This window comes from Echinops telfairi, unplaced genomic scaffold (assembly GCF_000313985.2).
Source record: "Echinops telfairi isolate 266 unplaced genomic scaffold, ASM31398v2 ScPeMD7_18;HRSCAF=68, whole genome shotgun sequence".
In the NCBI taxonomy this organism is placed as follows: Eukaryota; Metazoa; Chordata; class Mammalia; order Afrosoricida; family Tenrecidae; genus Echinops; species Echinops telfairi.
The window spans coordinates 52,226,910-52,252,271 of record NW_022103915.1 but is presented as its reverse complement, the minus strand read 5'-3'; the positions used below and the strand labels follow the sequence as shown (position 1 = coordinate 52,252,271).

The 25,362-nt window shown below is 44.8% G+C and overlaps 1 protein-coding gene across 1 annotated transcript; it reads left to right on the top strand.

The window, feature by feature from the left end:
- Nucleotides 1-446: 446 nt before the first annotated feature.
- On the top strand, nucleotides 447-21,749 carry CDKN3 (cyclin dependent kinase inhibitor 3). The gene is made up of 8 exons (XM_004698600.2): nucleotides 447-473; nucleotides 3,058-3,140; nucleotides 5,403-5,458; nucleotides 5,960-6,004; nucleotides 11,344-11,566; nucleotides 16,815-16,846; nucleotides 18,798-18,901; nucleotides 21,522-21,749. The coding sequence occupies exons 1-8, from the start codon at nucleotides 465-467 to the stop codon at nucleotides 21,606-21,608; spliced, it is 639 nt and encodes a 212-aa protein (XP_004698657.1). The 5' UTR covers nucleotides 447-464; the 3' UTR covers nucleotides 21,609-21,749.
- The last annotated feature ends 3,613 nt before the right edge of the window (nucleotides 21,750-25,362 follow it).

Genomic DNA, 25,362 nt, shown 5'->3' with positions numbered 1-25,362 from the left:
ATGTGAATTCTATGCCAATAAAACTATTAGAAAACAAAAACTTCATATACTGGTACCACTCTAAAATCCCACCACAGAAAACACTCTTCTCCAACTTGTCTAAAGCGCCCGGACGCCTTTAAGCACTTCCGCCCCGCCTCGCCCCACCCCTCGCCGGCTCCACGCTGTCAACTGGCCGGAGGAGGGCGCTCTTGCAGCCAATCAACACTCAACAGACCTTCCTCCCGCGCGTCTTTCAAAGGCCTACTACGAACCAATGAGCAGTTAGGACACCGAGCCAGGGAAGCCGGAGGCGGAGTAAGACAGAAAAGCGGGCTCTGATTGGGTCTTGGAGATGCCACGCCCCGCCTCCCAGAAGGACGTACCAATGAGCCGAGGGAAGGTGAGGTTGGGTTTGAAGCAGTGACTGAGACGCCCGCGCGGCTAAAAGGAGGTGGCGGCAGGTCACGCGAGGGGCGACCGCGATGAAGCCGGTGAGTCGGTGAAGCCCGGGGCCGGGTCTTTGAGGCGCCAGGCTCAGGCGAGGGACTTGGAGGCCAGTTCTTGGGCTGCTTGGCATCGCAGGCCGGGTCCTAGCACCGCTCGGACCGTAACCGTCCTGGGAGGGGGGAGGTGTCTCATCCCAGGACCAGCAGGGAGCGATGGTTTCCGAGGGAACGCAGCCCCTTGGAAAGGATCGGCGGCGAAGGCAGGCAAGATGGGCAATTTTGGCGCGCCTGTTGTGAGCGGTCGCCTCCTGGGGTCCCCTAAGCCTCAAGACAGCCTTTTCTGGGGGAACTGAGCTCCCATTTTAAGGCAGAAACCGAGGGGCGTAGAGAGTGTCAGTAGCCCAAAGCGTCCGGGTCTGCTCTGCCCCCACTGGGGAGCAGTCATCACCAGGGTAGGGAAACGTTTTCCAATACTCTGCCATACCTGTCACCGACCGTCGGGCCCACGTGGTACCGTGCCCCTTTCCCCCGTGGGCTTCTGAATCATGAATAGCAGTTTCTGCAGAGCAGAACTTTCCACCTGCCTGGGAAAGCCTAGGGGAATGATCCTGAATCATGGAAATTACTTAAAAGACACAAACAGACTCCTGACCCCCACTACCTACCTCCAGGATGGTCAAGCTATTGAAGGGTCAGATTTGGGTTTGTGGGTTCTCAACCTTCCTAAAGCCGCGACCCTTTCATACAGTTCCTCATGTAGTGACCCCCAACCATAAAATTATTTTTGTTGCTACTTCATAACTAATTTTGCTACTGTTATGAATGGTAATGTAAGTCTCTGATAGGCAGGATGTCTTTTCATTGTTACAAATGGAACATAATTAAAGCACAGTGATTAATCACAAAAACAATATGTAATTATATAATGTGAAATATTTATTTCTAATGACAAATAAATGAAATTTTGTCTGGAAGCATGGTGTAGCATGAGTGAGTCTTCACGCTCAGTTCTCGTATGTGGGCGTATCTGCATGTGGGCTGACCCACCCGGAGAAGGACAGACCATCGGAAATATATTTTCCAATGGTCTTAAGTGACCCCTGTGAAAGGGTTGTTCGACCCCCACCCCCCAACGGGGGCACGACCCACAGGTTGAGAACTGCTGATCTAAAGCAATGACACCCCCCCCCAGCCTAAATTGGTTCTGTAATGTGATCTAGTAACAAACCCGCTACAGAATATAAGCTTCAGAGCTAGAAAGGACATTAGGTGATTCCAAGTGCTAATCCCATGTTGCCAGGTGGACAGATGTCAGCTGTTCTTCATTAGTGGCCTCCCTCCACCTCCCCTTAATGCACTTAAGAGGGAAAGGGTGAATAAACGATCCTACCGAGTTTGTGAACACATGTGGCTCCTACAAATCCACAGAGGCTCACTCCCTGCCACTCAGGACTGGTCACCTCTGCTTTTGATTGGGTGGATACACCTCCTACTGGGTTTAGGAATTGGCAACCCGATTGGCCATAGTTTTAAAGCGACATCCTCCATTGGCACTCTTCAATACATTTGGGTCTCCAGTGGCAGCTCCATTATCTCACCATAGGTTCCAACAAGGAAGTGGGGGAAAGGTGTGTTATTTATTGAACCTTCAAAACTCCACCAGGGCGTATAGAACTCTTCTAGTTTTGCTGCCTTCCAAGATTGAATTCTAACTGTAGTCCAGTCATTCCCTTGAACTCCCCTGGCCAAGCTGTGAGGTGTGAGTATGGTGTGTCATGGGAAACAGGGTGGGCAGAGCTGCTGTAGCCTCATCTCACTCGCTCTCCACCCTGCTATCACAGCTCCTGAATACACAGGCCCTCTCATTTTCAGTCTCCAACTAGAACATTTCTTTTGGAAATCTTTCTTTGTACAGTCTGTTTTTCCCTTCTCTGCTCCATAGCACATAGTTTATAATAAGTATTATAACACATACTTTCTTCTGTAACCTGTGTACACATCTGACTCTGGCTATACTGAAGGTGGGCTGTTTATCCTATGAATTGTTGCATCTCCCAAGCTTAGCCTATGGAAGGGGTCCAAGAAATGTAGGAGGGCAAATGTACAAACCTCTTCATTTGATCCTTGAAGAAAAGCTAAGATCTAGAATAAACTGATCCAGAATTAACTTGTCTAAGATTGGGCAGTAAGTGGCAGCACCGGGACCAGCTGCTAGGCTTCTTGGCTCCTAGATTTTAACTCTCTTCCACAATACAGCTATAATTAATACTAAGGTGGTAAGCATAATTTATTATTGATATTATTCGATCTGTGGTATTCCACATTGAAAACTAAATAAATCGCAAGTACGTTTCGCGTGAGTCTCAGTAAGGCCCAGCTATATAGAGACTATAGCAGAGTGACAGTGCAAAGGAGGAGGGCCGTCAACGGAATGGACTGACCCAGTGGCTGCAGCAATGGGGCTGGGCATGGGAGCCGTGCTGAGGATGGCCCGGGACTGGACCGTGTTTGGTTCTCTGGTGGCTAGGGGTTGGAACACCCTTGATGGCACCAACAGCAATCAACAACATACTAAGATTATATGTAAGTGTTCTTTCCAGTTACTTAACATAAGTAATTTCCTTTAAAGCCTAGTTCATTGCTAACAAGTGAGTTTGACTCATCTGATGAAGAACCTATTGAAGATGAACAGACTCCAATTCAGATATCATGGTGAGTAAAGATTCCTGATCTTTATAGAATATAGTCCATGTATTGAAAATATTTATTATGCTCCTGCTAATTACATAATTTTAATCTTTAAAGAGCCTGCTAGCTCCATGGTTCATTTGCTACCTGTGATAAGGAATAGATTTTGTGGGGGTTTTTTTAGATTCTTTATATATTGGGAAATCCATAGTTTAACTAAGTCAGTAAATAGTAGAATGGTCTCCCATTTAGTACCCAAATCAACTTAATCTTGAACCACAAATAAACAGTGTAACAAGCATATGGATGAGATTATTTTTCAAGTAAGTCATGGTCAACAGTGGTAGTTTCAAACTGCTGACCTTGTGGTTAGCAGCCCAGCTGTAACCACTGCATCTCCAGGGCTCCTTACTACACACAGAACCACAAGAAGACACAACAAAGTAAAAGTCTCTACATATAATCTCTGCCAAGTTTGGGCACTTAAGTTATAGTTACACCAGGTTCTCTACAACCAGCCACAACTGTTTTCTCTCAACCCTATAAATACAAGGGGGTTTCAAAAAGTTTGTGGAAAAATAGAATGAAAAGATGATGGGATTTGTTCACAGAGTTTCTGAAGCCCCCTGGTATAACAACCTCCCTCCTTAAGAAAGCACACGCTTTCTAGTATAGAGAGAAAAAACAGGCACTAAGCACTATGAGTACTGAGCATAATTCTTTTATTCTGCCATCAAATAGCACTTACTTTTCATTTCCCCTTGGGACTCCCTTTCAAATATCTAAAACATTTCCCCAGAACTCATCTAATTTCCAAGCCATTTACCTAAACCAAATCACTGAAAAGAAATTGTAAGAGGAAATCAAATTATTTATATACTGCTTTTTATTTTTTGCTCTTCACACAAGGAATATGATTTTTTTTTCTTTTGAAAAGCACACTTTAATAACCCAAATTAAAACGCAAAAGAACCGATTTAGCAGTCCATAAAATACAGATGATGATAGGTGAGAAAATAATTAAGAACAAAGCATACAGGAACCAAACCGAAAACCAATCCCGCCGCTATCCGGAATATGATTTCTTGATTGTATTTCACTTAAACCCAAAGCTAGTACAAACCAAAAAAACGGGTGACCTGTGATTTTCATCTTTTGAAATTAAATTCCTGTTGAAGGAAGCCTTACAGAGAAATCTCAATACGAAAATAATAAACCCCAAACCAAATCATCTGCCATCAAGCCAATTCGGGGTCACTGTGACCTCCAAGGTTTCCAAAACGAAATCTTTATGGGAGCAGAAAGGCTCACTTGCCTCCTGCTAATTAGTTGTTGGTTTCCAACTGACAACCTTTTGGTTAGTCCAATTCTTAACCACAGCCCACCAGAGCTCCTTAGAGAAGGAATGTTGGGGCAAAATGGTCACATTGCCATTTTCCCAGCTTATTTACATTAAGTTACTAATACAATCATTCTTCATTAACATACAAGGGGCTTCAAAGAGTTCATAGACAATGCCCATTATCTCTTCATTCCACTTTCCCATGAACTTTGGGAAGCATCCTTGTACCATAGGATGATGTAAGCACACCTTATGTTAGCTGTTGGTGCCCTGGTGCCGGAGTGGTTATGTACTGGCTGCTAACAGCAAAGTCAGCAGTTTGAAACCACCAGCGGATCCACAGGAGAAGGATGGGGCTTCTGCTCCTATAGAAAGTTACAGTCTTGGAAACTCACGGGCATTTCTACCCTGGTCTATAGGGTTGTTAGCAGTCGACATTGACTCGATGGCAATGAATATTTGAGTTTTAATACTAGCTGTCGGTGAACTAGATATGATCTTTAAGGTAAATTTAAATTAACTTGTGTTTAAGACTTAAACTGTAGCAAAGCAAATGTTATATCTATGTTTCAAACTGTTAGTTGCTTTAGGCCTCCTTATGACTGGCATGGGAGTCATGGGTGACATAAATGGTTAAGTACTTCACTAATTGTTGATAGGTTGGTAGTTTGAACCCACTCAGAGGCACTTTGAAAAGCAAGCTGGGTAACCAGCTTCCCAGAGAGCTTCGCCTTGAAAACCCTATGGGTCAGTTCTGGTCTGCAAACCTAAGTCACCACGAGGGACAACTGAATGCCAACAACTTGACGAACCCATTGATCTGTACCGATGACGTGTTGCTCTGTGATTGCTCTAAAGGTGTTCTTTGGATGCTGGTTAGATTGATTTCCACGTATAACTTTCCTAAAACAGAACCCAACCCCATCACTGTTTCTCCCTTTCAGGCTACCCCTGTCACGAGTGAATTGTTCTCAGTTTCTCGGTGTATGTGCTCTTCCAGGTAGGTCGGGCCGCAGTTGGCCTTTTCCTGAGCTATTTACAGTTTTTGTTGTCAGCTAACACATCTTTCTCTGTAGCGAACAGCAAGAGAATTTCGCAAGCCATCTGCCCTGGGAGAACGGCGCACTTTGAGAAGCCTTCTTGGGCTGCAGGAGAAGGAGCCTAGCTCCACTCTTCGAACTCCCAGAACTGTAGGCGCAGCTCTGCTTCTCTGGCTTATGCGTACCCATAAAATCTCAGTAGTGGGCATAAGGGGAGGCTGAAGGCTAGAGCCAAGCCCTTTGGACAAAAAAGGCATAGAAAGAAAGAAGAATCCTTGGATCCACTGGAATCTCTAATCCCTGTCATTATATTTCTAACAAAGTGACATTCATTCTCAAAATGGGATTAATGCAGACAAGATCGTGTGGAGTGACCTTCCAAAGTAGCTGTGCATATGTATAAAGACTCTTGTTGTGTGGGAGCAAACACTGACTTTTCACTTGCCTGATTGCTGTTATAGGTTGTAAATTTAAAGATGTAAGAAGAAATATCCAAAAAGATACAGGTATGTGTCATTTGAGAACCAGAGAAATTTGCTGTCTTTTTAAAAAAAATCATTTTATTGGGTGCTCATACAACTCTTATCACAATCCATATATACATCAATTGTATAAACCATATTTGTACATTCGTTACCCTCATCATTCTCAAAACATTTGCTCTCCACGTAAGCCCCTGGCATCAGCTCATTTTCCCCCTCCATCCCCGCTCCCCCTTCCCTCATGAACTTGTGATAATTTATAAATTATTGTTTTTTGTCATATCTTACACTGTCCAACATCTCCCTTCATCCACTTTTCTGTTGTCCAGGGAGGAGGTTATATGTAGATCCTTGTAATCAGTTCCCCCACTCTACCCCGCTCTCCCTCCACCCTCCCAGTATCGCCACTCTCACCACTGGACCTGAAGGAATCATCCATCCTGGATTCCCTGTGTTTCCAGTTCCTATTTGTACCAGTGTACATCCTCTGGTCTAGCCAGATTTGTAAGGTAGAATTGGGATCATGATAGTGGAGGGGTGAGGGAGAAGAAGCATTTAAGAACTAGAGGAAAGTTGTATGTTTCATCGTTGCTACACTGCACCCTGACTGGCTTGTCTCCTCCCCATGACCCTTCCTTAAGGGGATGTCCAGTTGCCTACAGATGGGCTTTGGGTCCCCACTCCCCCTCATTCACAATATGAATTTTTGTTCTTTGATGCCTGATAACTGATCCCTTCGGTACTTCATGATCACACAGGCTGGTGTGCTTCTTCCCTGCGGGCTTTGTTGCTTCTGAGCTAGATGGCTGCTTGTTTACCTTCAAGTCTTTAAGACCCTAGACGCTATATCTTTTGATAGCCGGGCTCCATCAGCTTTCTTCACCACATTTACTTATGCACCTGCTTTGTGTCGGGAAGGTGAGCATCATGGAATGCCAGTTTAATAGAACAAAGTATTCTTGCATTGAGGGAGTACTTAAGTGGAGGCCTAATGTCCATCTGCTACCTTAATACTAACCCTATAAATATATGCACATAAATCTATTTCCCCATCCTCATATATAAATATATTTACATATGTACATGCCTTTATCTAGACCTCTATACCCTTTACCTCCTAGCTCTTTCCTCTATTTCCTTTTACTTTCTTCTTGTCCCACTATCGTGCTCAGCCTTCATTTGGGTTTCAGTAATTCTTCTCGATTACATTACCCTTGATCACGCCCTACCTGGCCTCCTCCTACACCCTCCTCACCACCGATTTGGATCACTTATTGTTCCCTTGTCCCTGGGTTTGTTACCACTACCTTTTCCCCCACCTCCTCCCCTCCCACGTCCCCCCGGAACTGTCAGTCCCATTGTTTTCTCCTACAGATTGTTCATCAGCCTATCTTGTTTAGACAGATCTGCAGCTGTGTTTTAATAACACTGAAAATCTCTTTGTCAAAAGAAACAAAACTGCATCTTCTCTAATTTTTAGACCAAATAAATGTTAAATATTGTACAAAGTTTCAAACTATAGTTTTAGTCTAATATGTGAAGAGGTGTTTATGAAGGGAACAAAAAACTTTTAATATACCTACATATGGTGTTACTTTTTTAATGACTTTTGTACGCGAGGGCTTCAAAAAATTCATGGAAAAATTCCAGTTTCTTGTCTTTCTATTTTTCCATGAAGTTTTTAAAGTCCCCTTGTATTGCTCTGACCAAATCTTTGAGCATACAAATTCCTTGCAGACTAAACCTGAGCTAGGAACCCAGAGATGAAAGTGAAATTGCCCATCCTGCCCATCCCTCCCAGCAAGGTGGGAAAGTGAAGGACCAACTTGTGCATGCCTGAGGATGTTTCTATCATTGTAGCCTCATCTAAGATCCTACAACTATACCGAGATCGACTCCAATTTAGGATTTACATGGATTTACATGGATTTTCAAGATGTTTTAATTCCAGTTAATCTAGAATGTCTAGAGTCCAAGAAGCCACAAATATTCACATCCTTATAATACACTTAAATAAAAATATGCATATTGCTTGGTTCTGCCTAACAAAGGCTTGTCTTAATCTTAATTTTTTATATATATCAGTCATTTTATTGGGGGCTCTAAGATCTATTATAACAATCCATTTATCAATTGTATCCAGCACATTTGTACTTAGGTTGCCATCATCCTTTTCAAAACAGTTTCTTTCTACTTGAGTCTTTGGTATCAACTCTTCTTTTTACCTTCCCTCTTCCACCCTCCTGAACCCTTGATAAATGATAAATTATTATTATTTTCAGATCTTACACCATAAGATATGAAACCTTCATTTCTGTTGTTCACCCCTGAGGGGGTGTGGCGGGTGTTATACATCAATCATTGCAATTGATTTTCCCTTTCTCCCCTTTGTCCCCCCACCTTCATGGCATTGCTATATCCATAATCTTAAAATCTTTTTCTGGTTCTTCTGAAATATTAATTTACTACCATACCTCTAAAATTGTATTGCTTACCTACAAAAAAAAAAATTAAGGTGGCTAATAGCTTAGTTGACCTTTGCAGTATTTGTAAAGATTTTCTGCTTAAACTTACCCATTGTCACCATGGCAGCAAATTCCCATTTAGACAACACTTAAGCCATACATAAAAGATCATTTTAACCATGGCTTTAAGTACCAATTTGTGCATTTTAGAAAACCCTAAACTGGGTGTGTTTTCTTCCAGCTTATTTATTTAATAGTTTTATCGGCACTCCATCCACATATCATACAATTCAATTGTTCAGTCACATCAAGGAGAGTTGTACAATCACTATCACAACCAATTTTAGAACATCTCTTCTTCTTTGTACGAAGCAGGGTTTTCTATTTTTTCCCCCAAAACTCGTTTTTGTAATTGTGTGTGCATACAAGTATATATGAGGATATGGCAGAAGTTCTGCTACTGGGTTTCTAGTTCATACAAGAACAGGTTTATTCCCAACAAGCTGTGTTTGAGTGTGTCTCAGCAAGCAAGCTCTCAGTGATGCGCATGTCTTCGTCTTGCTTAGGTGCCTCCAAAAAGCAAGTCCAAACACTGGCCCAAGGAGATCTCCGGGCCAGTTCAGTTCAGAGGTCCCAGTGCCTGGGTTGGGGGCACTCACAAGGCTAGTTTTGACAGATCCCGTTGAAGGGCACAGGATGATCAAGCAGGCTTCGTATGCAAATTTAAGAACATTGAAAACCACATTGGCGAGGGAAAGACCAGGAGAGGGAAAGACCAGGAGAGTCTCCAAGGGCAGCAAGGGTTCTCCTAGGGGAATATCACTGGGAAGCCTCCCTAGAGGATACGCAAGTGCCATTTGGATGTGGTGTAAATCGAAGAGGGGAGATTCTGCAGAGACGGGAAACCTACCTTCAGTAGTGTATAGACCTAGAGGAAGGATACACCCAGAAACAATAGCTTCCCATTTTGATATTTGTTTACTTAAGGCTTCTATAATTTTGTTTTTGACTTATCCTTGGATGTACAGTATATATACGTGTGTGTATCCGCATACACTCATCGTATACGCCCAGCCAGTGTTTAACGGGGAAAGTCTTAGTATTTCCCAGCCTCAAGACTCCTTTCTCGGAAAGGCAGTTTGAAAACTCCTGGATAGAAACTACCCCAGCAAACCATGTGGTAACTACACTAGGTATGGTAACTACCCGTTACAGCCCATGTCAAATGTAGAACTGAGCAGCATCTGGAGCAGCGCTGTCCGATGGAAATAGAGTGAGGGGCACAAGTGGAAGCTTCATGTGGAGCCTTAGGGTTCTAGTTTCCACGTTAAAAAGAATAAAAAGCAAATGAAAATCATTCTAGTAGTGCATGTTGTTGAACTTAATGTATCGGAAATATTGTCATTTCACCATGTTAGCAGTGTAATACCAATTAATGAGACAGTTTGCGCTTTCCTTGTCGGTAGTCTTTGAAGCAAGATGTGTACGTCGCACATGCAGAACACCTAAATTTGGACTAGCCACAGGTCAAATGTTCTGGAGCCAGGAGTGTCTAGTGGCTACCACACTGGGTGGTGGGCATCTAGAGGTTCACGAACAAGGCACTTTGTATTTAAATAGCTTAATCTCCTTGAAAGTGCGAAGTGGGGAAAGGGAGGGGACTCAGATCAGCCCTGGTGAGACTTGTTTCCTTTAGAACCCAGTGCTCCCCAGTGAAACCTGCTGGAGCTTACAGTTGCAGTGTATAGAAAGCCCTGTTGTACGAGTCCTCAGTCCCTATCATTGTAGTGACATTAGTCACACAGTCTGAAGACAGTTTGATGCTTTAGTGTCTCAAGACCTGCTCCATGAGAATGCAAATACGGTCTGTGGTGCGGTGTCATTGTAGGAGGGAAGGCAGGGGCCCTGACACCGCGGTGCTTACAGTGCAGTGAACGAGGGACTGTAGGGGGAGACAGAAAAAGAACTGTGCTGCCATTCCCTCTCCAGAGTGTACTCTGAAATACTAGATGCTTCTACAATGTACTATAAAGCATTGTTTATCACTAAACAAAGGGTAAGTCTATAAGTACTGCCACTGGGGTTCCAGTACATGCATGGGTTTATTCCCCCAAACTGGATTGAAGCATGTGTCTGTGATGGGTGGGTGGCTGCAGACAAGGTCTTTCAGTCCTAACACATGACTTGGCCTTGTTGGCATGCCATCCACAAGATCCAATCGAAACAGTGGCTTCTGAGGGCTGGGCTGGGCCACTTCACTCCAAGGCAGAGAGGTCAGCTCAGAAGACTGAATTCTAAGGGAGTAATCTCGGTAGATACGCCTCAGCCGGCTCAGGGAAATCTTGCTCTTGCCCCTTCAGATCACTCTTCCTCCCTAAACTCATTTCAGGGACCGTCATTAGAGTCCCGCAAGGAGCCACGCCCTCCTTTGGGATGCTGTATAAATGGAAGCATGCAGAATTCTCAGGGGAGGAGTCAGAGAGACAGAAGCCCCACCTGCAGAAGCGTATAGGCCGAGATAGTCGAGAGACGGGTCAAGAAGTAGTGCTTCTGTTTATCACAGATTTCTGTGATTCTTGTAGCAGCACTTGTTGACTTGCCCTCATAAAATTGACTCATCTAGAAATTTCAGTGTAAAGAATTTTGACTTAAAAAGTCTGGGCTGACCACCTTTTGGCACCAATGTTTCTAATTCCTATTTTGTGCTTAGTGTCTTGATTTGTGCCCCAGTTTGAAAACAGAAAGAGTATCAATACGCACCTCAAGTTGGTAGATTATCATTTGTTGCTTACTTAGGTTGTCTTAAGAAATTTCACTCCACAGTCTCCCCTTGACAAGAATTTCATTTGTAATGTTGTGTGTGTGTTTATGTTTGCCTGTGTCTTGGTCTATTGGCAGAAGAACTAAAGAGCTATGGTATACAAGACATATTTGTCTTCTGCACCAGAGGGGAGCTGTCAAAATACAGAGTCCCAAACCTTTTGGACCTCTACAGGCAGCGTGGGATGATCACGCACCATCATCCAATCCCGGATGGTGGGACTCCCGACATAGCCCGATGCTGTGACCTAATGGAGGAGCTTACAGGCTGCCTTAAAAACAACCGGAAAACCTTAATACAGTATGTGTCACCCCCACCCACCCACCTCTCTCTCCTCGCTCTCTCTCCTTTTTTCATACGCTCCATGAGAAATGTCCCAATCAAGATGAGACTCCCAAAGGATGGCTTCCCAATTCAGTTATTACTGCCCCTCATAGTTCCTTGCAAAGATGAAAATAATAGTGCATGGAAAGTTCTAGCACAAAGACTACTACAGAATAAGCCCTCAAGTACTTGCTATTATTTTTGAAGAGTAAGGACAATACATGAGATGTGAACATTTTTACAGCAAGAGTATTGACTCTTTTCCCCCCCTCCTTTTTGTCTCGTCCTTTCCGTTTGTTACAATTTTGGTCTCCCAGAAAAGGGTGAAGAGTGGGCATCGTTTTTGCTACACAATAACACCTCACTTACTCGTCTGCTTTTGAGTTGCTTAGTAGCTTCCGATAGCAGGAAAGCCCTTTTTTTCTTTTAAATCATTTTATTGGAGGCTCATAAAATTCTTTTTTTTTTTAACATTTTATTAGGGGCTCATACAACTGTTATCCCAATCCATACACACAGCAATTGTGTAAAGCGCATTTGTACATCGTTTCTCAAAACATTTTCTCTCCATTTAAACCCCCGACATTAGGTCCTCATTTTTCCCCTCCCTCCCCGCTCCCCTCTCCCTCATCAGCCCTTGATAGTTTATAAATGGGTATTTTGTCATATCTTGCCCTGTCCGACATCTCCCTTCATCCACTTTTCGGTTGTCTGTCCCCCAGGGAGGAGGTCACACACAGTTCCATGTAATCGGTTCCCTCTTTCCTACTCATTCTCCCTTTACCCTCCCTGTTTTGCCACTCACACCACTGGTCCTATAGGGCTCATCCATCCTGGATTCCCTGTATTTTCAGTTCCTATCTGTACCAGTGTACCTCCTCTGGTCTAGCCAGACTTGCAAGGTCGAATTCGAGTCATGGTAGTGGGAGCGGGGAGGAAACATTTAGGAACTAGAGGTAAGTTGTATTTCTCATCGTTGTTACATCGCACCCTGACTGGCTCATCTCCTCCCCGAGACCCCTCTGCAAGGGGATCTCCCGTGGCCTACTAATGGGCTTTGGATCTCCACTCCGCGCTCCCCCCATCATTCACTATGGTAAGATTTTTTGTTCTGATGATGCCTTACACCTGATCCCTTCGACACCTCGTGGTTGCATAGGCTGGTGTGCTTCTTCCATGTGGGCTTTGTTGCTTCTGAGCTTGATGGCCGCTTGATTACCTTCAAGCCTTTAAGACCCCAGACGCTAGGAAAGCCCATTTTTAAAGAAACTTAGAGCAACAAAGAAATCATCTATAAGCAACGACCAATCTTAGAAATGCCACTTGGTGACAGGAATTTGCTACCAAATTAAAAAGGGACCGTCATTATTTGCTTGCCAGTGGCTATAATTACACAAGTGACTGATAGGCAAGTTTTAGGTAAAATTCAAGGTGTTGAAAACCAAAGAAAACCAAACTCATTGCCATTCAATCGATTCTGACTCCTAGTGGTGCTATCGGACAGAAGAGAACTAGCCCGGTGGGTTTCCGAGACTGTAAATCTTTACAGGAGAGGAGAGCCTCGTCTTTCTCCGGAGAAAGGGGTTAAAGACAGGGAGGAAACAAAAAGGAGGAGAAAGGGGGACAAGAGTCACAGGCCAAAGGAAGAAGGGCTTGAGTAGCAGACAGCAGGGCAGCTCAGAAAACACAGCAGGGGCCAGAAGTGAGGCCCAGAGTGAGCAGAGCCAGGTCCAGGAGAAAGGAGCCTTTCCAGGGGCTGCGGTCCTTTTTGCATTCTAATAAGCTGCTCCGCCCTGTCTAGAACCGGGAGTGTTACCAACAGTTTGGGATGCAGATGTTTTCAAGTCACTAAAGGCATTGCTTTGAGCTCCAGGGGTGCAAACAATGCCAAACCACTGTGTAGCTGCAAGACATCCAGGGACCAGGCAACACTCCTGAAACCTGCAGCCCGGGACACCAGGCCAGCCCGCACCGGGGTTATAGGGAGCACATCCGTTGGTGGCCAAAGTAGGTGCTCGCATACAGAGAACTATAACTATAAAGACAAGAAAACCAGGCCACACCCTGCTTCCCAGACTGCCTCTAGAGCAGCGGTTCTCAACCTGTGGGTCGCGAACCCTTTGGGGGTCGAACGACCCTTTCACAGGAGTCGCCTGATTCATAACAGCAGCAAAATAACAGGAAGTAGCAACGAAAGACATGAGGGGGTCGCAGCATGAGGAAGGTTGAGAAGAACCACTGCCCGAGAGAAAAAGCATCATTTCTCACCTAATCCCAATTGTAAAGGCAACCTTTCCAAATATGCACAGCTGTTTAGGCTCACCTGTCTGGTGAGTAGTGATAAAATGCCTATTCGTTAGATGTGAAAACATGATCATCCTGTTTTGCGGGCCAATTCTGAACCTCCCCCACCCTCACCACCACCACCCAAAATAATTTTTTGAATCCAACCTCCACTAAAAATGTTTCCATCCCTCAAACTAGCTCCGTTTAAGGAAACTTAACAAAGTGGGCCGATTCTGGCAAACCTCCTTCTCAGATGAGCCGATGTTGAGCGCTTGCTTCCAGCTCCCATCAAGTAGGGAATGCAGTGCCTGAGTCTTCGTTGACCTAACACTTTCCAAGGTGTCCTGAGGTGCGTGGGGCTCACAGAACTGTTAGGTCAGTGCTGTGGAGACGAAGCCAATTTCTCTCCACTCGGCCTTCGCTGCGTGCCCACCTTGCTAGATAGGCAGAAGGGTATAGAGCTGATGGCTCAGAACCAGGATCTGTGATCTTTTTTCACTATCCCCTTGTGTACTAGGGCCATCCTCACGGGTCCACTGGTTACTTTTCTCCCTTTATGAAACCAGTACCCGTGCTCATCGAGTGAGGATACTGAGCACGGTGCAGTCACGACCCAATGGAGCGCCAAGCTAACAGCACCCACGGACAAGTACAGTCAGCCCCGCACAAGGCAGCAACCAGGAGAGCAGCAGTCTGCGAGGTCACAAAGGCATTTCAGAAAATGAACTTGAACTGGGCTTACAAGGATAAGTAAGAGTGCCTCAAACAGACGAAGGAGAAATGGTGACGAGAGTAGAATGCAGTATTAATCTTACACGGGGGAAATGTTCTCCTCTCTACTTTGACGTGGTAGATTCAGATCTAGCTGAACTGCCTAGCCCTGCGGTGCCGTGGGGAAAGCGAGTTCAGGAATAACTCCAGGGCCAGTCCTTTGTCTTACATCTTGCACACTTGTTTAAGGGGCCCTGTGCAGCCAAGAGGCTGCTAACCACATCACTGGGTGTTTGAACCCACCCACAGGCTCTGTGGGAGATAGGCTGGGGAGGTGCTTCTACAGAGTGCAGCCTAGGGAGCGTACCTCCCCCCACCCCACCCCAGAGTTCTCCTCTTGTCTGTGGGGCCACTTTGTCCAAAATCCACACCACCTAATAACACACCTGTACCTCTGACTGTATGTGAACAGTAACTGATGTTTATCATGATGTCATCAACACTAAATTAGGTCCAAGATGCCCTCTTAAGTTAGGCGGTGTGTAGTACATTTTTAAAAAATCATTTTATTGGGGGCTCATTCAGCTCTTATCACCATCCATCCATCCATTGGGTCAGGCACATTTGTACATATGTTGCCATCATCATTTTCAAAACATTTTCTTTCTACTTGAGCCCTTGGTAACAGCTTTTTTTTTTTAATACACTTTTTTAGGATCTTTAGAGGTGATTAAATTATTCTATAACTGGAGGTTAATCTCCATTGTTTAGAAAATCAGGTATGTAGAATTGCTATTCTTATAAGGCCCTACATACAATGATGGAAGCGCTGCCTGGTCCTGCACCTTCCTCACAATTGCTGTGTTTGGGCCCCGTGTTGCAGCCACGGTGTCAGTCCATCTCATTGAGGGTCTTCCTCTCTTCACTAGCCCTCTGCCAAGCATACTGGCTCTCCAGGGGCGGGCTCCGCCAGGAACTTATCCAAAGTACGCGAGATAAAGTCTCACTATCCTTGCTTCTGAGGCACATTCTGGCTTTACCACCCCAAGACAGATTTGTTTGTTCTGATAGTCCATGGTCAAGATCCATTGTCAACACCATAACTCCTTTAGACGTCGTTACTCCTTGTCCAACTTCTGCATGCCTCAAACACTCTGAGATCTTTGCTCAGATTTGCTCGATGTAATATGTCAGTTTAGTTCCCGCGGCTGCTTCCAAGGGCAGAGTGGATCCAAGCAAATGAATCGTTTGATAACTTCAGCGAGTGAGCACCTGCCATCCATATACTTCTGACTGTTCTCAGCCCTTCATAAATGTTACTCGTAGAATCCCCGCTGTGGTGTCCCTTGGTCATGCAGACAATAAACCCACTTGGCTGCTGACCAAAAGGCTGGAGGTTTAAGTCCACCCAGAGGTACCTCAACAACAACAACAAAAACAAAGATCAGTCTTGAAAAATTCTCTTGAGACACACACCAGGTGTCATGAGTTCGAATCAATGCAGCAGAAACGCTTTACGATGGAGGCACTCTTGGCATCACCATTTAGACAAGAACGCTGAGACCCAGAGAGGTTACATGACCCCAAATCCCACACATCTAATAAATAGCAGGATTGAAACCGGGCAGTGGGTTTCAACCCCCTACTTTCCATGAAGGGTTGTTCTATAAATAGCACTTGTCTGCAGCCACTAAGGGGTTGCTTGCAGTAATAACAATGGCAGTTATTAAAAACAGACTGACCTTGACCTATCTAGGAACATGTCCAGAGGTGCTCCTAGGGCAGAGTGGTTACATGCTGGGCAAGTTCAGCAATTTGAAATCAGCAGCCCTGCTCCTCGGGCGGGTGATGAGGCTTTCTCCTCCCGTAGAGTTTGTCTGGAAAACTCCCAAGGGCAGTTCTACCCTGTCCTAGAAGTTTGCCGTCAGTTGGAATCTATTGCTGGCAGTGCGTTTTTGAAGTAACATGTTGCACCGCTCAGGTTTTTGAAGTAACATGTTTGCACCTGAGGTTCGAAGAGAGAATAGAGAGGGTCCTTCCTACCCTGATCCTGACGGCGCTGCAAAGACTTGGCAACAGAGAAATGAAGCACACTGTGTCTTGACCTCCATGTATACGGCAGGGTGCTTACCACGGCTATAAACAGCAGGCAGGAAGAGCAAGCGTTTAGTTGTCACTGTTGGGATGGAATTAAAATGTGCTAACTTGCAAACTATTTCCCTTTCAGCTGTTACGGAGGACTTGGGAGATCTTGTCTTGGTAAGAAATGAACTTTCATTCGTTTTTACTTTTAGCCTCAAGGTAGATAAATTCCTGGTTCTGGGCTACATGCTCAACTTGGGAATAAAACAAAACAATATAAATCTGCTCAAACTCCAAGGATTCCTTAAGAGCCTGCACATGTGCTCCTAACCTTGGAGGGGAATCAGCGGTCTGTTGAGCATTGGTCTGGAGCAGCACAGTAGGCCCTGTGCCTTCGTGTTTGGGTTTCTAATGTTCTCCCCAGGCAGGTGTTGGGAGGCTGCCAATAACTTCAGAACAATAACCCTGGGCCACTTAAGTATGAAATCTAAAGTTGATTATTGTACGTTAATTTAGGTCTCATGTGTTCAAATGGTTCACGAAATGCCCTCCTATATGAAGTCTATTCATTTCAGTCTTTGGCATCTCAAAACTAAAACAAAACAAACAGCATTGTGCTTAAAAAGACACAATCAGGAAAGTGAAGACAACCCCCAGAATAAGGTTGGGGGGGTGGGGAGACACCATTTGCGAACCATATATCTGAAAAAGTACCTAGGATATAAAAGAACTCTTACAGCTCAATAGTAAAATGACAGCTGGCCCAAGCTTAAAGTGGACAAAGAATCTGGATAGATTATGTCCCCAAATACGGTATGCCAATGAGAAGATGTTCATGTCACTCATCAGAGAAGGCAAACCCACGTCACAAGGGGACCCACTAGGGGAGTGGAATCAAAATGTCCCAACAAGTGTCATTGCAATGTAAAGAAATCAGAGCCCCCACGGGCTGCTAGTGGGGACGGAGATTGGCACGGCCACTCAGAAAGGTGGTGAGCTCTCCCAAATGACCCTGCAGTGCCATCCCTAGCTATGTGCTCCAACGTGTGTCCATGTGAAAACCGGCATTCTAGTGTTTATCGCAAACAAACAAAAAGTAGTGTTTATCGCAGTATTCCTCATGATCACCAAATGGTGAAAAGCACCCAGGTGTCTACCAGCTGACAAGTGGATGCACAAAACAGGTCTACCCAGACAGTGGCTATGAAAAGGAACGAAGTATCGCTACAACATACATGAACCTTAAATTCATGCTAAGTGAAAGAAGCTAATTGCAAGGAACCACATACTGTATAATTCCATTTCTATAAAATGTGCAGAATAGACAAAGCCGTTCTTCTCATTGCTGTGGTCAGGTGTCATAAGTCAGTTCCACCCCGGAGCCACCCTGACTCCGCACAACAGAAGGAAGTACGGCCCAGTTCGGCACCATCATCACAGTTGTTGCTGTGCCTAAACCCATGGTTGTAGCCTCTGGGTCAGGCCATCTCCTCCAGGGACTTTTTTTTGCTGCCTCTCCACTTTACCAAACATGATGTCCTTCTCTGGGGACCGAGCTCTCCTGACGACATGTGCAAAGTCTGAGACCACGTCTCGCCAGCCTGGCCTCTAGGGAGCACTTTGGTTGTACTTCTGAGACAGATTTGTCTGTCCTTTTAGCAGCTCGTGGGGCTCTTAATCCTCGCCGGCACCACAGTTTAAATGCATCAATTCTTCTCTGGTCTTCCTCATTTAAATCATTTTACTGGGGGCTCTTACAGCTTTTTATTTCTTACAGCTCGTTTAACAGTCCATATATCAATTGTTTCAAGCATATATGTACATATGTTGCCATCGTCATTTTCTAAACATTTACTTTCTATTTGAGCCCTTGGTATCAGCTCCTCTTTATCCCCACCTCCCACCCTCATGACAGTCCAGTAAAGCTGGTTTAAGAAAAAAAATGATGTTAGTGTTAAACTTAAATGCAGTCACTTAAGATAATTTACCTGTCAAGAAACACACAAAGTGACCTCACACTTTTCATTGTGAACAACTGCAGCAAAACGTCTTCTGCACCAAAAGAAATCTAACTACACCAAAAGTGTACGATTTAATAACACCTGCTTTTCCCGTCGTGTTCTGTTAGTCGCCGCTTGTCTCCTTCTCTACCTGTCTGACACGGTGTCGCCACAGCAAGCCATAGACAGCCTGAGAGACCTCAGAGGGTCGGGGGCCATACAGACCATCAAGGTATGGAGGCTGACGGGTCGGGTTGAGACAGTTACAAATGCATTGTCATTTATAAATAAGAGGACGTGAAAATGAAAACCCAAAGCATTCCACAATACCATCTTGTTTATATATTTTAATGTGTTTAAATATAACACTAATGTCTGCAAAAGCTTACACGATTGTATACAAAATAATGAGAAAATGTGTGCTTTTGATACGTGGGACCAACCAAGGAACCCACGGAAACCAACTGTGAGCCTCCCTCCCTTAGTGCCTGAGTTCCTTCCTTTAGGGTGAACATTACCTTGGGGGTCTGTAACGGCCAAGTGCTAACTACTCTGGTCCTACTTCTTCACTGGGCATCCAGTGGCAGGTGAAATGTAAATTAAACTCTAAGATTCCTTATGCTTGTAAAGTTCTTAATTAAAACAATTTGCGATTAAAGAGAGAATGCAAACTTTCTAGTTTCTTCTTCCTGCATCTACTACTCTGGTTTTGCCCAGTAAGTCCTAGAAATGGATACTCTCACTTCTAAAAATATGATGGTTTTACTTATAACTTGGTGATTTTGCCGGGGAAATATTTGGCCAAAAAGATCTGCTGGAGGCCCTGTTAGATCAAAAGGCATTTAATAATGATAGATGAATGACTGTACCATAAAAAAAATGCTCAGCCATTGCTAATGCATCCTTTGCTGTGGACAGCCTATCGGCATCTTCCACACTTACTTTCCCCTGAGCACGTCAAACACTGCAGAAGCCCTGCCCCGGGCGATGACAACCCCCCTCATTCTATCCACAAAGGCCAGGGCAGGGCTGCTGTTTTCACCCCGAGCGTCCCCCCCTCATTCTATCCACAAAGGCCAGGGCAGGGCTGCTGTTTTCACCCCGAGCGTCCCCACCACGGATCTCCCTGTGCCCCTGGCCCAGTGTGGGAAACACAGGGCACAGAAGCCCCCCACCTACAACCCCCACCTTGCCACCGGGGAGCCTTTGGCGGTTGGGGAGGGGGGTGATGTTCAGTGGCTCCCTGCCTCCTGGTGCCTGCCACTTCCTGAGGTCCCTTCCCTCCCCCCCCTCCCACAGCTGCCCCCAACTTCCCCAGGCCCTGGATACCTCCCTCAGGCTTCCCTGCCTGCCCACCACCCTGTACCATCCCACCACCACCCAAACCCTACGTGGCCAGACTGAGACCTCAGACAAACAGTGTCCCACAGCCAGTCAGCCCGCCACCGGCCACCAAGTAGGCCTGCTGTTGACAGGCCTTCCAGGGTAGGTATCATCCAGGGTAGCCCGAGTAGGTGCCCAGGCCCAGCCCAGGCCTGCACAGAACCCTGGCCTTTCAAAGGTGCCTGAGCAGTTTCACTTATCGTAAATATGAACAATCAGATGAGAGTTAATAAGCAAGGCATAGGTGTGTTAACATTGTTTTACTGAAATTGGAAAATTTTGCTGTATGTGTGGATTTATAAAATTGTCTTCCTTTCCCAAGTACCGTCTCCACCTTAGACTCCATCATCAGACAGGGTCCTCAAAGAATCCTAGTCTCCAATGGGCTCCCTCAGGCTAGGGCTCTCACAAGTGCCACACACCCTGGATTACTATAACACACTTCACCAAGTAGCCTCATTCTTTGGGCTCTAATATAGTCATGCACAAAATGGGCTGTGCTGTATCCACATCCCAAAATGTAGCTCTGTAGAGGTTTTGGGAACCGTGAGCTCACCTTCTTCAAATCCAAGATAGCGAGAAATATGTTTTCCCATCCTCAGTCTTAAAGAGAATCAGGCCCATGTTAGTCTCCATTTTCAGTTTGTCCCGTGTCCCCTCCTGCTTTCTGAGTCTCTGCTGATAGAAGTCGGCAGAATGCAATTTCACCTTCTGCATCAGCACAGGAAATGAGATTGCTGGCAGAGCAAGGGGTCCTCTGGGAAGATACTGAAGTTCCACATAAATTATTGCACGCTTTCACTTTCTTCTCTGTCAAGATCGGTGATAGGATGTCTCTGGTGTGGGTCTTAAGATTGTCTGCTGTGAAAACTGGTCCAAATGGGTTATGTCACCAAAAAAAAAGAATAGTTGGTCAAGCGTCTAGATTTTCTAGTTGCTACCAAAAGTGCCCTTCCCTCCCAACTTCCTCCCCAACGAACTCGCAGCCACGGCGTCAAAGCCGGCTCCCGGCAACCCTTGGGCCCTACAGGGCCCTACAGCCCTCTGAGTTTCCGAGACTGTAACTGTCCAAGAGGAAGCCCATCCTCTCCCCTGGAGGGGCTGGTGGTTGTTCTATCAGCAAGAGAAAGGACTTAAAAAGGTTCACCTGAATTTCATGCTACCTTGGGATATATATATATATATATATATATATATATATATATATATATATATATATATAATCATTTTATTGGGGGCTGGCTCTTACAACTTCTTTATATTTAAAGTCATGGTTTCCCACACGATGTACGGCCTTTCATGCTAAGTTTGCAGCTTTCTTTAAAGATCAAACTTCCCTATAATGCAAATGTTTTCTTGCCCAAAAGGGAGTCAAATCAATTCCTGATTTCTTTGCTATTATTGGGACTACTCTGGGAACTGGTTTTCTTCAACGTTATTTTTTCAACTTGCCTTTACTTTTTTTGCAGCAATATAATTATCTTCATGAGTTCCGGGACATACTAGCTGCCCATCTATCATCAAGAGAGTCACTATCAAGATCTGTGTCTAGATAAAGAATTGCATAAAGTGTACATCTGACCATGTATGAAATTGAAGAGATCGCTAATGAAATTTGTATGGCAACGAAACCACTAGTTATCCACCTGAATGTCAAATGTATATATGCAAATATTCCTAAAGATTTTATTGACAAACTTCATGTCTCCTGCATCTCTGATAGGGGAGGGGTGGAAAACTTTGTAGACACGCACTGCCAGCTCTAGTCTGTTTTACTGGGGAGGGGTGCTAAAAAAAAGCAGGGAGAGAAAATGTTTAACCACTTTTTATTATGGTTGTACCGTATTTTACTATTTGTCCCTACTGTGTGATGTGTGGCATGCTAATCAGGTGGAACACTGGCGTGGCTACACAAGCTTACTTTGAAACCACTTTCACCCTCTTCTCCTCCCCCAATTTCTTCCCATTTTTTTAGGCTCACAGAACTGTAGGGGTTCCATTAATCATCTAACCAAGCGGTTCCCAACCTGTGGGTCGCGACCCCTTTGGGGGTCAAACGACCCTTTCACAGGTGTCATCAATCATAACAGTAGCAATATGAGAGTTATGAAGCAACAATGAGAATAATTTGATGGCTGGGGGTCACCACCACATGAGGAACTGTATGAAAGGGTCGCAGCCTGAGGAAGGTCAGGAACCACTGATCTAGTCGGTTTCCTGCTCCCAGCATCTGCTGACTCACCCTGGGGAATAAGAAATCCAGTGGTTCTCACTGCCTGCTGCATTGTCAGAAGCAGTTACCCAGAGCGCCGCCCTCACCCCTTCACCTCATGTAGTGTTCTGAATCTGCCCCGTGTTTCTTCACATTCAACCGTGAGCTACCCCAGCAGCCTGTGAACTGTCACACGATGAGTCCAAGCTACCTCATTTTAACAGCCATCATGGTCTTGGTCATGTATACAAGTCGCACAAGTCTCTCTGCTACCAGAGAACCTCCTCCCACCCCCCACCCCCGCCCCCTTCCGCCAATTCAGCCAATCTTCATTTGGCTAGCACCACCAGTTGATAAAAGCATAGGTACTTCCACACAAAAAAGTAAATTGTACATAAAAGCTTCATTTTTAAATTATAAGTGAACAAAGTTCTTATTTTGTCTCGCACACCTCCTGTTGCTCTCTAAAACCACGACAAGTGCTGTTTGAGAACTTCAGACCAGACCCAGTCTGTGCTAAACAAACACTTGAATCCTTTTGTACATTGCCTGTAGGACCTCAACCTTTGAGAGAGACCTAGGGAGGGGATGATCACAGGCCCATCAGGCTCTACATGTTTAGCCTAACGGTTTCTTAGATAATAAATATCTAAATGGTTGCAAAGAAGTTTCTATTTTTTAGTAATGGACACAATAGTAGGTTTGCCTTCATATTACAATCAAATGTAAAAAGAATTCTGCCTTGGGAAAAGTACAGCCAGAATGGCTCCTTAGAAGCAAGGATGATGGGACTTATCAAGAAAGACCAGTCCCTGGAGAAATCGGTCATGCGTGGTAAAGCAGCGCTGCAGAAGACAAGCTGAACACTAGCTTCAAACAGCATCCGTTATGAGGTTGGCAAAGAGCCAGGCAGTTTTAGTCTCTTGTCCACCAGGAAGGGCACTATGAATCAGACCTGACTCATGCAACCATCACAGTAAACCAAACAGGACTGCAGATCGCAACATTCGACTAACCTGTAGGGAGGGAATCATTAAAACGGCCATTTCACAAATCCTGTCGTTAGCTTTCACTTAATATATATTGCCTACCCATGCATAGTGAGGAAAATGGAAAGAAAATGTTGGCATGGATCAGCCAAACCCTTTAAAAGTGAATGAATGTCCAATGTTTATGCATCTTTCCACCTCCACTGAAAGTGCTAACAAATGTTTGGCTGATATATAATCGGTGACTCCAGAGCAGAGAAGCGGGATGTTCACTACTCAAATAAAAGGGTCCGGTTATGTGTCATGACATGGATTGCCAACGTTAGTATTCTCCCTGGCCACCGCCCGCCAGCTTTCACTGCAAATGAATCAGATCACCACGCAGACAGCCATCACCCATAAATTACACAAGGAAGTATTTGAGACCATTTTAATTAAATATACAAAATCAAATTCAAGGGAACCCAGGGAGGGAAGGTAGGACTGTCTGCAGGCTTGTTCTTTTGGACAGTGGTACAGCACCAGTGCAGTTCACTCTGGGATCTCAACCACCATGAGCACAGGAAGCAGTATGGACCACCTACACTGCACTTGGTAGTCCAAGGCCCACCGTGTCACCGGTGGACTGGTAACCACTACACCACCCGGGCTCCGGACGATAAAAAGGCTGGGTGACACTTTTTTCTCTCGTAGAACCATGAGCTGTATTATATTATTCATGCCAGAGGTTCACTAGCTGCAGAGAGTGATCGGTTTGAGTAAGAAAGGGTTTTCAGTTATTTGAGACACATGAGTAATTTCCAAAAAGGATGAACGTACCTTTCATGAATATTGCCAAGTGCATGGTTATCAATGATCTTTTTTGCTCTCTGAAAAAAGAATATTGTTTGAATGTTTTTGCCAACTAGTCTAGTTTGTACAACTGTTGAGAGATGCACACTTATGGGCAATGGAATAAAGTAGACCTATAACTCTAGTTCACAGATTTTAACAGATCGTTATTTAAGTGGGTTTGACGCCAAACGCATCGAAGTGCTTTGCTGGATCCACACCTACGATAAAAGCTCACCCCTGTAAGATAGGAGAGACAGACAAGTCACTATTTGTACCCATTGGCAATAATATTCAAGGAACACAACTCCTGAGCATGTCACTAAAGGGAGACGGAGGGGTGGGGGGCTAATTCTGCCAGTGCCAAGTGCATCTCTCTCGATTTCCTTTCTGTGAAGACATCTGACATGTTTCCAGCCTCTGTTGCCTTAGGAAGCAGAGCAGAGAGCTTTATCAGAGCTAGTACCAGAAATGCTCTCCAAGTTGAAAAATAGGGAACAGGGTGTGGGAAAGATCCATGCCAGAGGCAAACTGCACAGACTTTGTTGCTTGGTGAAAGACCGTTATCTGTGTACCTGAACCTGACTGATGGGTCCAGCATTCCCTGGTACAATCAATGATGCTTTACAGGTGCCTCACTGATAGCCAATGGATGCTGTCTGGTCACTTCTTAACGTTCCCCTGCTTCATGAAAAATATCCAAACTTCATACAAATAATCTGTCTGCTACCTTGAAACCAGGGGTCGGCAGTGAGGGGTGGGAGTAGATATAAATGGTGAAAAGAATCAAAATCATTAGTAAACCTTTAATATAATATTCAAGTACAGTTCCTACCTTACACTTCAATACTAAAGGGATACACTGCCATAACATAGGAGAGTACTTCAAAAAACTCGTGAAAACTGTTCCATTATCTTAATTCCGTTTTCCATAGATTTTTCTCAAGCACCTTCATAGTATTACTCAATAGACTACCTGCTGTTTTTTGAAAAAGTAAACGTTGTTGATATAAGACACTTACTAGAGGATAATCTGCGGTACCATAGCAACAACGAGTTTCTGATATGTAGATGTAACAGTGTGATGCCCCAGATGCAAGGATTCAGACCGGCTGGACCTGCAGAAAGAGCCGAAGGTAAGCCTCACTGCCAAATGCACTACCATCAGGTCAATGTGAACTCACAGTGACTATAGGACAGCATAAAACTGCCCCTGTGGATTTGAGAAAACTGTCACTCCACATGGAAATAGAAAGCCTTGTCTTTCTCCCACGGAGT

Bases quoted from the DNA above. Each gene is read 5' to 3' on its own strand.
- CDKN3 (XM_004698600.2), top strand. The intron at 3,141-5,402 runs GTGAGTAAAGAT...TCTCCCTTTCAG, and splicing joins ACTCCAATTCAGATATCATG to GCTACCCCTGTCACGAGTGA. The intron at 18,902-21,521 runs GTATGGAGGCTG...CTTTTTTTGCAG, and splicing joins GGGCCATACAGACCATCAAG to CAATATAATTATCTTCATGA.